Source organism: Staurois parvus, unplaced genomic scaffold, assembly GCF_062004578.1.
Source record: "Staurois parvus isolate SC_StPar_1 unplaced genomic scaffold, SC_StPar_1.0 ptg000022l, whole genome shotgun sequence".
Classification (NCBI taxonomy): domain Eukaryota; kingdom Metazoa; phylum Chordata; class Amphibia; order Anura; family Ranidae; genus Staurois; species Staurois parvus.
The window spans coordinates 9,654,275-9,671,600 of record NW_028317818.1 but is presented as its reverse complement, the minus strand read 5'-3'; the positions used below and the strand labels follow the sequence as shown (position 1 = coordinate 9,671,600).

Genomic DNA, 17,326 nt, shown 5'->3' with positions numbered 1-17,326 from the left:
TTTGGAGCCTGTAAAGCATTGCACCCTGCTATCAGATAGTGGGTGCAATTTCAAACTCCTACAGACTGTGTAGTAACTATGGGCATGCAGTTACTGAATGACAGGATTTATCAATGAACTACCTAGAATGCTCATCGCACCCTAGTAGTTCATTGAGAACTAGAAGTTGTCAGCCACAATAATGGATGGCAGTTGTAGTTCTATCATTCACAGGACTCTGTGACTGAATGATGTGGACAGGACCCCACACTGCCAGATTTTCTTTAAATTGTGACAGCGGTGCAGGGAGAGGATCCCTTGCCGCCAGTCATTAGGGAAGTAGCTCTGACCTGAGGAAACAGAGACCTGTTCCTCAGCCAAGATGGCCATATGTGTGCCAACAGAACATGTAGCAGGTTGTTTTAGAATGGTATGTTGACTTACTTGAAAGATCTTTCTGTTGGCTTCCTGCACTGGGAGTGTGTATTTCGATATCCTTTTTAAGGTTTTTAGCTCAAGCTGTGGGTTTGAGTTTTTCTAATGGATTTATTATTAAGTTTTTTACTGTTCTTAGATACCAGTTGGCGATCAGAAGCAACATTTCAATTCACCGTGGAACGTTTTAGTCGCCTTAGTGAATCTGTGCTGAGTCCTCCTTGCTTTGTGCGAAATCTCCCATGGAAAATAATGGTGATGCCACGATTCTACCCTGACAGACCACATCAAAAAAGTGTGGGATTTTTTCTTCAGTGCAATGCAGAATCTGACTCGACGTATGTAAATTTTAATTGACAACTTTCACTTAATCCACTATTATGTCTGCTTGTATCATCTTTTAGGGCTTATATTGTAGGGGGAGTTAATTATTACTGTGTTTTTATGGGATGCTGGAGAAAAAGAAATGTTACTTCTTACTTTCTACTGTGTGGATGTTTTATGACTTTGAACATGTCAGTTTTTTTTTTTTATCTGACTGGTCATCCAGATCCTAAATACGATCATGTTGGAACTTGGGGTATCTCTAAAAACCTGCTTTGTATTGGGGGCTCCCCCTGGAATGCAAGGGTAAATGTTTGTTTTGTCTAGGGCAGTGTTCGGCAAGCCGCGGCTCGCGAGCCACATGCGGCTCTTTACCCACTCTAATGCGGCTCTTCTGTGTGCCGGGCGCCTGCTCCCCTCCCTCCTCTCGGTCGGCCGCTCCCCTGCCTCCTCTCGGTTGGCAGCCCCAAAAGTCCGCGCGGACCTTTTAATCCGGCCCGCGGATGTGGCTGTCAGGATGTGTGTAGGCGGGGCAGCGTGCCGAACGTGAGGGGAGGGGAGCTAGGCTCCTCTCACAGTCCGCCCTGAAGACCCGAACGGCGCGGGAAGACAGCGAGAGGAACGCAAAAGGTAAGTGAATTGACACGGGGGACTTGGCTTACTAGAAGGGGGGGGGGAATAGTACTGTGGGGGATGAAATACTATATGAGGGATGAATTACTATATGAGGGATGAATTACTATATGAGGGATGAAATACTATATGAGGGATGAAATACTATATGAGGGATGAATTACTATATGAGGGATGAATTACTATATGGGGGATGAAATACTATATGGGGGATGAAATACTATATGGGGGATAAATTACTATATGGGGGATGAAATACTATATGAGGGATGAAATACTATATGAGGGATGAAATACTATATGAGGGATGAATTACTATATGAGGGATGAAATACTATATGAGGGATGAATTACTATATGGGGGGATGAATTACTATATGGGGGGATGAAATACTATATGAGGGATGAAATACTATATGGGGGGATGAAATACTATATGAGGGATGAAATACTATATGGGGGGATGAAATACTATATGAGGGATGAAATACTATATGGGGGGATAAAATACTATATGAGGGATGAAATACTATATGAGGGATGAAATACTATATGAGGGATGAATTACTATATGAGGGATGAATTACTATATGAGGGATGAATTACTATATGAGGGATGAATTACTATATGAGGGATGAAATACTATATGAGGGATGAAATACTATATGAGGGATGAAATACTATATGAGGGATGAATTACTATATGAGGGATGAAATACTATATGAGGGATGAATTACTATATGGGGGGATGAAATACTATATGGGGGGATGAAATACTATATGAGGGATGAAATACTATATGAGGGATGAAATACTATATGAGGGATGAAATACTATATGAGGGATGAAATACTATATGAGGGATGAAATACTATACGGGGGATGAAATACTATACGGGGGATGAAATACTATACGGGGGATGAATTGCTATGGGGGATGAATTACTATATGGGGGATGAATTACTATGGGGGATGAATTACTATATGGGGGATGAATTACGATGGGGGATGAATTACGATGGGGGATGAATTACTATATGGGGGATGAATTACACTATGGGGGATGAATTACACTATGGGGGATGAATTACACTATGGGGGATGAATTACTATATGGGGGATGAATTACTATGGGGGATGAATTACTATGGGGGATGAATTACTATATGGGAGATGTATTTTCAGTTTTAAAAATGTGGCTCTCAAAATAAATTTCAATCATGGTTTTGGCGAGATTTGGCTCAGTTGAAAAAAAAGGTTGCCCACCACTGGTCTAGGGGAATAGGAATAAGCATGATACTTGCCTTATTACTCCCCCCTGCTGGCAGCTTTTTTTTTTCTGATGCTCCTGGGATGTGGAAGGCTCTCGGCATTCACTACAATGCAGGACTGCTGGTCCTTAATTGTACATGATGTCTTTGGAGAGCTGCAGCTGGTTGAGCAATGACTTCAGGTGACAAAGTGAAACAGGGAGGAGGAGGTCTAAGGTGGTGAAGAATAAGGTAAGGTATTCATTTTATTGCTAACCCCCCCGACAAAACAAGCATTTAAAGCAACATTTAAACCCTAAATAAAACATTTTAGTATATTGCAGCTCATCACTTCTTAGATGTGATGGCTGCATTAGTTTTCTTTTTCTATGCTTGCTTTTCTATTTTCATCTGGTGATCCACCAAGTAAGTGTTTTTTCAAAAGAACAAGCTCTTTTCCAGATTATCAGTTTACATGGATGAGACAGACTGTTTAACACTGGTAGGGGTGCTTACAATGATCATCTATTTTTTTTCATGGTAAACCTTTTATCTTCAAAGATAAAAAACTGTTTGCTGTAACTGGTTATAAAGTGAGAGCTGGAGTTTGGCTTAAATTTGTTAGTACATCTAACACTCCCCTCCCCCCCAAACTGACAATGCTTCTATCCAAAGATGCCTATATGTCCTTCATCTGCCCCTTCATCCAGAGTGGGGTTACTCTAATACAGGAGGTGCCTTTTTGGCCAGATCACCAAAACAGAGGAAAGAAGCCTAATAAAACGAATTTAGCCACCACTTAAAATAATTTAAGCTGCAATATAATTACATCTTTGGTTTGGGGTTTAATACAGCTTTAATATGTACAAGTAGGGCACTGCACAGTGATTTTTAACATTGAGCTTCAAAAGGGTACAGGTCAGAGGCTTACTGGATTGGTATGACCCTCAAAGTGAGAAGTCATAGAGCGCTTGAAAGTGATTGGCTTAAATCCTGCAAATAGGATGTCACCACTTCACTCCACCATGTATATCGGCAGCCACAGTGTGCATGGAAAGATGAGAACGCACCACATGGTGTAAAATCAATGTTATCCAATATTTATTAAAAAACAATGCTACTTGTATATATAAAAGCTTAGACAGTGCTGTGCAAATCACTCCCCAGGGGAATACGTGGTTTGCTTCCACATTCCGTAATACGTGATGTCACAAGCGTGGGCTCAGCCACCCCCTTTATCACAGTGCCCCTAGCAATCACAGCCGAGCTGCTAAGTGGCATGGCCACAGTCCTGACAAAACTGTCACTTGTCCTAGGTCTGTGCTGTGGTCCTCCATTTGGTAATGCCTGGTTCATACCTTTTTTATTTACAGTAAGCATTTGCACAAGTCCTGATGGGAGTCCCCCCACTGCCAATACTCCATCCACATCCCACAATGCAGTGTTCAGTTCCTACCTAACTTGCCACCAAGTCTGTGGATGCATCTTTGGTGTTGTTTTTATGTAAATGCAAATAGTGAGATTTAGAAAGTTTTTTTTTTTTATATTTTGCATAGCTTCTTTGGGAGGCTTACGTTAATGATAGATGTACATTCTAGCATTATGGCCTGTCAGCAAACACTTTATTTTGTTACATTGTTACTTTACAGGTTTTCTTGAAAGAATGTGCAAGCCTTAAAGCGTAGGGTAATGTTTAAACAAAGCTTACTGAAAGGTGTGTTTTTTTTTTTTGTTTTTTGTTTTTTTTTTCCTTACTCTTTTTGCCCCATCCATAAAGTGGATGCTTATGTTTTAATATACATATAGCTTTTGTGCTAGCAGCCTGTACCTCTGCACACAGTTGGTTCAGTCTGCACGTCTCAGACTAATAATTGAGAACTAATCGGCAGGTTCTCATTTGTGTGATCAGCATGAAAGTCAGTTATAGTGATCACATGCAACTACATGTTTCAATGCATAGAACTAGTTCTTTAGTTGCGTGGGCTTTTCAGTGGGGCAGTAAGTTGTTTGCGTATCTAAATGATTGGGGCAGTTCACTGTGCTTAAATCTGTTTTGTTCTTATTTATTTTAATTTAAATGCTTTATATCCAATTTTGCAGGTCATGGTCTTGTCATGCCCAGGCAGTGCTAAAGATAATCAATTACAAGGACGATGAAAAGTCTTTTAGTAGACGCATTAGTCACTTATTCTTTCATAAGGAAAATGACTGGGGCTTTTCCAATTTCATGGCGTGGAGTGTAAGCATAATCTTTATATTTTTTTCATGTAATTTTTTTAAACATATGTAAAGCTAGTGCAAAGTGTGTGCTGTATGTGGCTATTTAACTTTTAAAAATTATCTCCCTTAAAAAAAAAATAAAAAAAAAATAAATAAAGTGAAAATAAAAGTTCATTTTGTTTACATTTCTCAACCTCCTGGCAGTCTTCCGACAAAAAAACAGGTTTGAAGCAGATGATACTTGGAGAGCTGCTTGGCTTTCTTCAGTACAGAGCAGTATTGTGCAGGACAGCTTTTTAAGTCTATTGAAAGTTAGTGGGTTCCCCAGAAGTTGCTAAAAAGTTCAAAGTAAGTGACTTTTGGAGCTGCTCAGTAGCACGGTGTCAGGATACTCACCTCTAACTTAAGGAAAACCACATATTATAAAAGTATAGCCATATTTATTTGACATCTGAAATTACATGCAAATCTTCACTTTTATTGAAAAAAATGTTGCCTGGCCTTAAGCCTTCCTGTTGAACGTGCATCCACTCACCCAGTTATAGGGCCAGTAGGGAGCCAAGAGTTTGCAGATCCAGACTTGTGAGCTTATAGTTAAAGTGGTTGTAAACTTCAGACATGAAATATGAACAAAGCATATCCCTCTATATTGTGTACTTGTCTCAGTCCAGAACACTAAGTGTCATTTAAAAAAAAAAAAAATGCCTGATCTGGGTTCATTCATACCTGTACTCACTGAAAAATAGCTAAAATGTAATTTGTTTTTTGCAAATGCTGAAAGGGTTGTGCTCAGTAGTATAATACCCCATTGTAGCATAATGTAGCATTTACTTTTTTTTCCATTGTTAATAAAGGATTCATTTTTTAGAATATCGCCATTTTTTCAGTTATTAAAATTTAAAGTGTCTCCAAAGTCAAAACATATTTAGTTGTGGATGGTGTGGAAAGAGATTACAACTCTTGCCAAGTTTTTATTTCTCTGTGCCCCATTAGGGAGATTTACCCTCTTTTGTCCTGTCCCATTATTGAAAATCCGAACAGGAATAAAGGGAAAAATCTTCCAATTGGGGCACTACTTCTGGTGACACCCTGGGATTTCCTCTCGCTTCCTGTTTTGACTGAGACAGGAAGTGAAAGGATCTACCCCATGGGACACATGGCAAAACAAAAATTGTTGGGTTATTCCTCCATTAATTTCAAAATGAAAAGTTTTACCTTTAGTGACACTTGCTGTTCATGCTTATTGAATAACCTCCGATTTTTAAAAAAAAGCTTAGGATACCAAAAGTTGAGTAAATCAAAATTTTAATCTTGGGTCTTTGTATGTTGTCGAGTAGGCAAAGGGATGGTTCATCAGTATGTGATATCAGCTGTCAAAAAGCATGATGGTCTGGGGTGCTTTACTCAAATTTGGTTACTTGTATAGAGCAACTGGCAATATGAACCAAGAGGCCTAGCACAACATTTTTCAGTGCCATGTATTACCCTCTGGTCTGTGCTCAGCTAGTCGTGCCTTTGGTCTATGCCTAGCACTATGATAATTGCCGAAAACATTTAAGAGCTAATTACTGATTTATTATTGACTAAATGAGTGTTCTTTAACAAACACAACTAGAAACCGGTTTAATGAAAGAAAAATGCTTGATTACCCCATTAACACAATCAATGTTGATGGGGGAATCACTCCGGCAGCGCTTTTGTGTTCTGCATGTGGGGTGTTCAAGAAGCCCTCCCCACTGGTAGAATACAAGGATCACTGCTGGTGGTTATAGCCACTGGCAGAGATCGGGCAAAAAACCCCAAACTGGTTGGTTGGAAGTCGACTAATAGATCAACTTCTGTACAACCAGCCTGCCCAGCAATGGATCGACATTCGAATTTTGATCCATCTATTGCTGGCTTAACCTCTTCACGCTGGCCAAACGCAAATGTGTGGCCTCCTGGTGTCTGGGCCTAGATGCTGAGCGGCCGCACATTTCCGTTCTATTAAAAAAAGAACATATGTGCTGAGAGCGCGTGCCCCGCACGCTCCCAGCACACATGTCCGGTACTCACGGGAAGGTCCCGATCTCCATTTTTTATCGGGACCTTTCCCGATCATGTGCCCACCGTGACACGAACCTAAACCCCGCCCCGCCTTCCAGCTTCTGAAACCCTTAAAGGGCTGGGAGGCACCAGCGTGAAGGGGTTAACTGACTTATCACTTGGATTATCAGGGTCTCATTCTGAAAGCAGTTGAGGCTAGGGTATTTTTCTATCTGAAAAATGTTCCAACACTCTTGCTGGACTTGGACACTCTGGTCCAGTAACTGTTCAACTTGATAATTCTGCATGAGAGCTGTTGGTTTAATGTCATAGTTCAATGAAGTTTGCATAAATAAAGTAAAAAGTGCAATGCACTGCTGTCATCACACTGCTCACCAGTGCTGCATTCTAACAGGCCCTAAATGAAGTGAACAATACCACATGCAAACTGATTTATAGATGCGCTTAGCTCAGGCATTGGCTGAGCTGAGTACCCTCCCTCCCCTCCTGAAGACTCCAGGGATGTGTAAAATCATTTACCTAGCAATGGAAACCGGGAAGTAACTGAAGAAATGTAAAAAAAAAAAGTAGAACCAAGTAAATATGATATGCTTTCCTATCTATATACTAATGCTAGCAGCATAAGGATTACAAATAGTCAGTGTTGATTGAGAGTGTGAGGTTCTGCTTTAAATGCAAAAATGTTAAAGTGGAGGAACTATAGGTGAAACGTTTTTGTTTTGTTTTTTCTTTTTTATAACCCCTGCCAGATTGTGTTTTTTTTTTTTTTTTCCTTGCTATCTGTCCGATTTACGGAGATTTCCCTTCGCTTCCTGTCGTATAGCCAAACAGGAAGTGAGTGGAAATCCCTGCAAATTAAGGGAATGCCTTGGGCACCTCCCAGGTCCCCAGATCTAATGTCCCCATTTGAACATTTCCCCTTAAATTATTTTTCTGTGGGCAACACACAATTTGGGATTTTGTTACTTTTACTTTCACGTTCAATGATAATGTTAAACAAGACAAATAAGGAGGGTGAATTTCTATAACGGTCACTGACAGCGATAAAAACTGACAGGTGTTCTAATCCAAACTGTCCAAAACGAAAAGTTTTGTATTTAGTTATACTTTAATGTCCACTTGTAAACATTCATAGTTGAAATGTTTGAATTCATACAGTTATAATAGAGCATGTAGCTCTATAACAGCCAATGAAACTTTCCTATATCTAAGCCTCACACTTAGTAAAAATTACTATTGATTATGGGGTGTTATGTATGAGGTTCAAAGCTATGACATTTTAACTGATTTACTGTAATAGGGAAGCCTTGAATGTGGCAATGAGAAGGGAGGTTCTAGCCTGTTAAACTATCCTTCATTGTGGCTTTTACTTCATAGACCTCAGTAGAGCTATGTGTACAGGATCCTCCCCTTATACTAACCTGAGCCCGATCTCGATCCAGTGCTGTGCCTGAGAGCTGCGGCGCTCTCTGCTCTCACTACTCACTGGACAGTGAAAGCAGCAAGAGGTATTCGTTCCTGCCGCTGTCTATCAAATCCTGTGACAATGGAGCAGGTTGGTGTGGCCGAGCTGTCTGTGCCTATCTATGCAGGCAGTTCTGCTTTGGGTAGAGTGCCCCAATAGGAAGCCGATCCTGTAGGGTCACTTGCTGACAAGGTGGGGCCAGTTGCACCAGCAGGGGACCCCAGAGGAGGATCGGGGCTGCTTTGTGTAAAACCATTGCCCAGAGCAGGTATGACATGAAAAATGATAGATCAGAGCAGCTGGGCAGCACAGTGGCTAAATGGTTAGCACTTCCACCTGGCAGTACTAGGGTAGTTGGTTCGAATCCCAACCACGACACCAGCTGCCTGGAGATTGCATGTTCTACCTGTGGCTGCGTGGGTTTCCTCCAGGTATTCCGGTTTCCTCCAACACTCCAAAGACATTCTGGTAGGTTAATTGGATCCTGTCTAAATTGGCCCTAGTATGTGTATGTATTTTAAGTTAGAGGCCTTAGATTGTATGCCCCTTGAGGGTTAGGGACTGTTGTGAATGTACAATATATATATAAAGTGCTGCGCAAATTGACGGCGCTATAGAAGTACCTGGAATATCTTTGACAAAAGGGAGGGGGGTGGTTACAGTTACTTTAAATATCACACTTCTTTTGCTTTTTTGTTTTCCAGGAAGTTACGGATCCAGATAAAGGCTTTATAGAAGATGACAAAGTGACTTTTGAAGTCTATGTGCAGGCTGATGCTCCTCATGGTGTAGCGTAAGTTAAAAAAAGAAAAAAAGAAATCCCACTTTTTTTCCCCCCACCTCTAGAAAGGGTAAAAAAAATTGCCTGTTTTATTGCAGCTGGGATTCAAAGAAGCACACGGGGTATGTTGGACTAAAGAATCAGGGAGCAACATGCTACATGAACAGTTTATTGCAGACGTTGTTTTTCACAAACCAACTCCGAAAGGTATTGATATATATATATATATTTTTTTTTGTTACCTTTGCTTTGACAAATGTTTTAAATATACTGTGTTTTATGTGTGGTAACTGCTAACCTTCTCTATGTTCATCCTAACCGGTTGTTTGTATCCCAAAGTGTCATGACTGTTATATTTATCTATGTTACAGGTAATTTTTAAAGTGCTAAAGGTTAATATAGTAGGATATTCTATGGCATGAAATGACCTTCATTGTGATTGACCCAGTCTTGTAAAAAGGCAATAATGAGGTGTGTGTGTGTGGAGGGACATCCGTTTGATAGCCATAGCTCACTACAGACATCTCTCACATCTCACCTGCCATATCACAATTGTAAGAGACGTCTCTGAAAGTTAGGTGGAAAGAGTTGTTATACCCAAGTAGTCAAGATTTTGTCAAGTTGGGCATTTTATTCAATAGTTTTGTTGTTCCTTTGTCTCCTTCCTGAAACGTTGGGATCAGAGCTATCCAAAGCTTAGCAATGAGCTATTTAGCTACAGTAAAGATAAATGCTAGAAATTGAAACTGGTACTTGATAGTGGCATCTGGCTTTTTATTAGGCAGTGCTTTGGAGGGGTTGGGAGGTGATGACTATATACTTTAGAACAAAGTTAAAATATTTTTGAGCAATGCCAGAGGCAAGCAGGAGAACACCCAGGGCAAATTTTGGCAATGCTCGCAGGCACCGTTCATCATCTTGAAGGGAGTTTAATATTTCAAGTGAAGTAGCATTTTGAAAGCAGTTTTTGTCAATAGACCGTAGTTCTCTTGTCAAATGGGAGCCTAGATCAGTGTCTTTTGTGACCTGTGTTGGTGTTTTGGAAAGAGGGCTCAGTAGGACTTTGTGTGTCATCCTGAAATCGAAGCTCAAACAATCGGGTATAATAAATTATTGTCATTTGGCCGATGCTTGTGATAATAATTGGGTTTTTTTTTCTGGAGTATTGAAAATATTCAGAAGCAGGGATTTTGTGTGTTTTTGCCTGAAATAAAGAAAAGGTCTCATGCCATCCATTGAGTAGAAACTATAAAAACGTGGTGCTTGAGCAAATGCAATGCCTGAAGGTTTCAGATGAGGCGAAGGCCTGAGCTGGGATGGTACAATCTTTATTAGCAGTAATAGGCTGCAGTAGCTTGGGCTTGTCTCTTGGAAGATGCCATACTGTTTATGCTGAGGAGGTCGCCCTACATAGCTTCTATTACTTGCCCATACAGTTTCAGAAATGGTGTGATATTTTGTTAACATATTTGTTCCTCTTGTTAATATTTTGAATTTTGAAAATTGAGGACTACCAAACTAACTGGTAATTGTTGATAGATAGATACAGGTACAAAGTTGAGATCATTGTTGGTTCCAGATGAAATGTCAGACATGGGTCTGTACTATTCAAAGGACATATAAGGGGAACAACCTAAAAGAGATGGATGGCTTTTGGGTAAGATATATATTTTGACTGCAGCTATCTGTTCAAAACAGGAAAAATTATAATCATACAGCGCAGGACAACAGGCAAAGAAGTCATAGACCCTGGGTTATAGACACCTGCTTTCAGGTGACTGGACACTGGCAAAGCTTTCAAGGGCACACCCCTGGTGGCCTCCTTCATAACCCTACCCCACTTCACGAGTACTCAGTGTTTTGCTAGTTTGCACCAGATCCTGCCTGGCTCTCTCCTTAGCATCTCCACCCCTGCTGTGGTAATCTTTTGGTGCTGTGGAGGTTAATAAAGGGGCTTTTGCTGGCTCTCATCAAGGAAGGCCGACTATGCCCACCCTATCTGCCTAGCTGCTCTATTCATAGATCTGTACTACAGCTCCTTGAATGTTAGGGAATCTAAGAATAGAGGATAGCCAGATGTTTTGTAGCTCTGCTCTCTCCATTCACAGATCCTGTTTCTAGAAAGAAAGGTTGGACATAGTAGGGCTCTCTTGATGAAAGCCTGTGACATCCCCTTAAGCATGCCAAATTTTGCAACAGGTTGAAGAATAGAAAATTGCTCAGTTCCTCCATCAACAGTCAGTGTTGATGGGGAATCCCTTCCTCTGCGCTATTGTAATTTGACAGTGGGAGGTTTCCCCATCATCAGAATACAATGATCACTGCTAGTTGCCTACAGCAGTTATCACACACAAAAAAACAGTTGTACTGAAATTGATCTACAAATAGTCCACCCATAGATTAATTCAGCTGGAACTGCCTTTGTGAACGGAAATGCACAGATGCGTACACAGTCTAAATGGCAACGCAAGTGTGTCTCCAACATGCATGGCAAAGCATGCATTTTCTGTATGTTTCACACAAATACATTGTGCTTGCATTGCCATTTAAGGTCCATTTGCACCAGGAACTGCATGTGAATTGCATAGGAATGCTGTCTGTTTTTTTGTGTGGTTCACATGCAGTGTTGTGCAGTGCGATTTCAGCCCTATTCATTTTGAATGGGCTGAAATTGCATTGCACCAAATGTAGTAAATTCACTGCTTTTTAAGTTGCACACGAGCTGGTGCGGGCAAATGTACTGTGTTTGCAACCAGCATTTGTGGTGTCGTTAATTTTGCACCGTCACCCGCTACAGATCGCAAGTCCCGCTGCAGATCGTTTCCAAATGCTTGGCAACTCGCACAGAAAACATACTTTGTCGAGTGTTTCGGAAATGTGGGTTTCCATTTAGGGTGCATTTGCATCTGCACTTTTTCCGAACGTGAAACACAAATTTTCTGTGCCGCTTCCGCATATTTGGCAACGTGCAGATCTGAACGTTTCCTAAATGGCAACACAGTGCCTGTTTGCTGCACGTTTTCTATGCAGGTTGCCGTGTGTTTAGATACTTTTGGGCATTTGTTGCACGTAGGGCAGTCTTTTAGAGCGGGAACACGCGTTTTCACTACACTCAGGTGTGAATGGGATATGCTAGGGAGGAAGTTTATAGGCAGCAAGAATTACATGGAGAAGTGAGGGTTAAAACACAAACCCTCATTCAGTAACCACTTGCCCTTCCAGGATTTACTCCCCTTCCTGACCAGGCCATTTTTTTGCGCTACAGTGTTGTTACTTTGACAGCTACGCGTTCATGCAACGCTACACCCAAATTAATTTTACGTACTTCTTTTTCTCCACGAATTGAGCTTTCTTTTGGTGGTATTTGATTGCCTGTTCGTGTTTTTTTTTTTTTTTTTTTTTAAATCTTGCACTATTAAAAAAAAAAAAAATATTTTGAGAAAAGTAACAATATTTTTGACTTTTTGCTATTAAACATGTCCAGTAAAAAAATTTAAAATCATCAAATTTCATAATAAATTTAGGCCATAATGTATTCTGCTAAAAAATAAATCCCAATTCCTGTAAATTAATTGGTTTAAGTGAATATTATAGCGTTTACAAATGGTGATTTTTGGGATTTTTTTTTTTTCTTTAATTTTTACTAGTAATGGCAGTGGTCAGCGACTTAGGCTACTTTCACACTGAAGAGTTTTTCAAGCTTTTTTGCATTAAAAAAGCGCCTGAAAAGCTCTAGAAAACTGCTTCCCTATGTATGTGAATGTATATCTATGTATGTTTTCACACTGAGGTGTTGCAGTGCGGTGTAAAAACTCCTGTTTGCATCATCTTTGGGGTATGTGTGGGGAGTTAATGAAAAGAAAAAAAAGCCCCAAAAACACCTCTTTCCATTGAAATAAATAGAAACCGCCTCAAAAACGCCTCTGAGAAGCGGTTTTGGTGCAGATTTAAGTCGCATGTCCTTTAAAAAACACAGCAAAAAAGGCGTTTTTGAGGCGGATCAGTGTGAAAGTACCCTTATAGCAGGACTGTGGCAGACATTCTGACACTGTGGGAAACTGACTTTGTGTCACTGACATTCCCAGTGACACCAATACAGTGATCAGGGCTAAAAAAAACCAAAAAAAAAAAAAACACTGACACAGTTCTAATAGCACTGGGCAGGAATGGGTTAACTGTGTGCAGGGAGTGTTTTACTAGGGGACTGTGTCAGTGTGCTTCACTGTAATCATACTGCTCTGGATGGCCATCCAGAGCAGTTTAACAGAGCAGACAGGGAGGAGAACTGTGTCAGGATCCGGGTGTTCTGCGGCATCGCGTCGGGCGGCGCATGCGCAGAACACCCACTCTCTCTACCCGGCGGGCGGTAGGACCTGGCCGCGCATGGCAGCGGCGGGGTTCGCGCATGCGCACTCGGGATCACGGACGCGCGCCTGGCACCAATGACAGCGGGAGGCGGGCTATTTAAACGCAGGAACAGGTATGTTAGTTGCCGTTTGGTCTTGTATCCTGTGTCCTGTATCCTGTTCCTGTGTTGCTGTATACTCCGTTGCCGACCTCTGCTTGTTCCTGATCCTGCTCTCTCCTGTTTGACCCCTGGCTTGCCTGACTACTCTTCTGTCTGATCCCTGGTACTGTATTTGCCCGCATCCTGCTGAACCTGGCTTGTGACCTGACCATTCTTAGCTCGCTCCTCTGTACCTCGCTGCCCGCATAATACCGACCGGCCTGTCTGACCACGCATACCGTATCCATCCACCCATCCATCCATCCGGTTTGGGTCAGACCTGTGTATCTGTCTGCCTCTTCCAAATAGATTCCGTTCCTGCACTCCCCTGTCAGTATTCTCTACCACCGCAGGACGCACTCGGGGGTCGCGACCTGGTTTCAGTCTGCACCAAGTCCATCCCCACCATCAGGGGCCCTGGTGAATAGCAGGCTGGGACTTAGACCCCGCGCCCTGGGAGCGTCCGTGCGGTGGGCTGCTAGAGACTCTGCCAGGCGGCTTAACAGTACCAAACGGCCAAAAAGATGACGGAACCTGGAAGAGGACCTTCCCCCCTGGAAAATATGTGCCAGCATCTGGCGGCTCTTACTCAGGCGGTAAGGGCGCTGGAGGAGGGCTATAATCACCTGGATGGTCGGATCCAGACCCTAACCACCACTATTTCGGCCCCCCAAGATCATAGTCCCTCAGCTCCGGCCAGTGGTACCACTGAAACCCTGGCCGGACCAGCAGCACCTACACCTACACTCATGCCAGAACCTCATGTTCCTGTCCCAGAACGATTCAGTGGGAATCGCACCAAGTTCAGAGCATTTCGTAATGCCTGCCTGTTGTACTTTAGGCTCCAGCCACGCACGTTCGCGACAGAAACCGTGAAGGTGGGGTTTATTATTTCTTTGCTACTCGATGAACCCCAAGAGTGGGCGCATCGACTATTAGAGATCCAGCAACCACCTCAGCTGGAATCTGTGGCAGCATTTTTTGAAGCGATGGGCCTCCTTTACGATGATCCCGAACGAGCAGCATCAGCTGAATCGGCCCTTCAGTCTCTCAGGCAAGGTCGTAGGCCTGCAGAGGAGTATGCGGGTGAGTTCAGGCGGTGGATGGGAGACACGCAATGGAACGACGCTGCCTTGCGCAACCAGTTCCGCATAGGTCTGTCTGAGTCCCTGAAAGACGAACTAGCCAGGGTAGGCATACCAGCCACACTAGAAAATCTCATGACCCTGGCTATTCAGATCGACCGACGCTTGCGGGAACGCAGGATGGAGAGGTCAGGCCAGGGCCTGAGGCCTGCTTGGATGTTTCCCCATGCTCCAGGACCAGTCAGTAGCACTGCTGGGAATCGTAATCCAGAACCCCTGGATACGCCGGAACCAATGCAAGTTGGGCTAGCTCGTCCCTCCCTAACACCTGAAGAGCGTCAAAGACGCCGCCGCAACAACCTGTGCCTCTACTGTGGGGAAGCTGGCCACATGGTACGTTCCTGTCCGGTGAAGGCTGGTAAGTGCACTTCTGTTTACTCTGCCACACCTACCACAGCCAGTCACAATGTTAATTATTTAGCGGTACCCATTTCATTCCAGCTCCCCGGAAGGGTCGTGACGGCAACAGCGATCATTGACTCCGGGGCCTGTAGCTGTTTTGTGGATCTGGACTTCGCGGCTCGATTCCAGATTCCCTTACAGGTTAAAGAATGTGGGTTTAATATTTTTCTAGCCGATGGATCTCGGATCAAGTCTGGGGTGGTGGATCGGGAGACCCCGCCTCTCTGTGTGACTGTATCCGAGACTCACCAGGAATTCCTGTGTTTGAATGCTATCTCCTCCCCTCTGTTTCCAATTATTCTGGGGCTTCCGTGGCTGCGGGCCCACGACCCCCAGATTAATTGGAAAGCCGGTACCCTCCGGTTCGGCTCTCCATACTGCCAAGAGCATTGTTGTCCACATGAGCCGGAGGCCCCACGCACACTATTCTGCGTAGATACTGACATAGAGCTGACACAACACGTCCCTTCAGTTTACCATCAATACCTTGACGTATTTAGTAAGCGGGGAGCTGACAATCTTCCTCCGCATAGGGCCTACGACTGTCCAATCGATCTGCTCCCGGGATCTGAGGTACCCTTCGGGCGGATCTTCCCTCTGTCAGAAAAAGAACTAGGGGTACTAAAGGAATATATTGAGGAAAATCTTCAGAAGGGGTTCATACGCCCCTCCACATCCCCGGCCGGGGCGGGTATCTTCTTTGTTGAGAAGAAGGATAAATCCTTAAGGCCCTGTGTGGACTATAGGGAGCTTAACAAGATCACGGTAAAGAACCGTTACCCACTTCCTTTAGTACCAGAACTGTTTCAGCGACTCAGGACTGCATCTGTTTTTACGAAGTTGGATTTGAGGGGGGCTTACAATCTGGTCCGTATTCGGGAGGGAGATGAGTGGAAGACTGCCTTCCGTACTAGGTTCGGGCACTTTGAGTACCTGGTAATGCCCTTCGGTCTGTGTAATGCCCCCGCCACCTTCCAGCACTTCATTAACGATGTGTTCAGGGACTTCTTGGATATTTTCGTGGTCATCTATCTTGATGATATCTTAATTTTTTCTGCATCTCTGGAGGAGCATAGGGGTCACGTCAGGGTGGTGCTGGAAAGGCTCCGTTTGCATGGGTTATACGCAAAGGCAGATAAATGCAGTTTTGAGCAGCACAGTATCCCCTTCTTAGGCTTAATTATTTCTACTACTGGAATAGCGATGGATCCACAGAAGATCTCCGCAGTTCTGGAATGGCCGGTGCCGTTAGATAAAAAAGGGGTTCAGCGGTTCATTGGCTTTGCTAATTTTTATCGGAAATTCATTAGGAACTTTTCAGGCCTAGTATCCCCCATCACGCAACTTACCAAGCAGGGAGTGCGTTTCAAGTGGACATCTGAGGCGCAGGAAGCCTTTGAGTCCCTAAAGAGGTTATTCACCGAGGCCCCAGTACTGAGCCATCCTGACTCTTCATTACCCTACACCTTGGAGGTGGATGCTTCCGAAAACGCGGTTGGGGCTGTGCTTTCCCAAAGGAAGGGCGTCAAGGAACTGATGCATCCCGTGGCATTTTTCTCCAGGAAACTATCTTCGGCCGAGAAGAACTATGACATAGGGGACCGAGAACTCCTGGCCATCAAGGCAGCATTGGAGGAGTGGAGGTACTTGCTGGAAGGAGCCGTGCACCCGATATTAATTTTTACGGATCACAAGAACCTTGAATATTTAAGAACGGCGAAGCGCTTGAGACCAAGACAGGCTAGGTGGGCACTTTTTTTCTCTCGGTTTGTGTTTCATATCACTTATAGGCCTGGATCAAAGAACACAAAACCAGATGCTCTTTCGCGGATGTTCGAAGACCCGAAGGAGGCCCACAAACCCGACACCATCCTGTCGTCTGGTAATTTTTTGGCATTACAGACGGAGCTACGTTCCCAACTACAGGCAGCATCCATAGGGGCTCCAAATGTTCCAGGGGTGCCACTACAGAATAGAGATGGATTATGGTGGAAAGGAGAACGAATCTTGGTACCTGACGAATCTCGCACCACGGTCTTGGGCCATTGCCATGACCATCCCTTGGCTGGGCACTTCGGGGCCCGGAAGACGTTGGAACTTCTACAACGTATGTTCTGGTGGCCCAGCATGTCCAAA

The 17,326-nt window shown here is 43.4% G+C and overlaps 1 protein-coding gene across 4 annotated transcripts in view; it reads left to right on the top strand.

The window, feature by feature from the left end:
- Positions 1 to 17,326, top strand: part of USP7 (ubiquitin specific peptidase 7) — a 264,238-nt gene that overhangs the window by 40,101 nt on the left and 206,811 nt on the right. For all 4 annotated transcript variants that reach the window (XM_089692216.1, XM_089692212.1, XM_089692209.1 and 1 more), the window contains exons 3-6: positions 554 to 752; positions 4,725 to 4,863; positions 9,060 to 9,148; positions 9,235 to 9,343. In XM_089692216.1, coding sequence (XP_089548342.1) covers positions 554 to 752; positions 4,725 to 4,863; positions 9,060 to 9,148; positions 9,235 to 9,343 — 536 coding nt within the window. The remainder of the gene's footprint in view (positions 1 to 553; positions 753 to 4,724; positions 4,864 to 9,059; positions 9,149 to 9,234; positions 9,344 to 17,326) is intronic.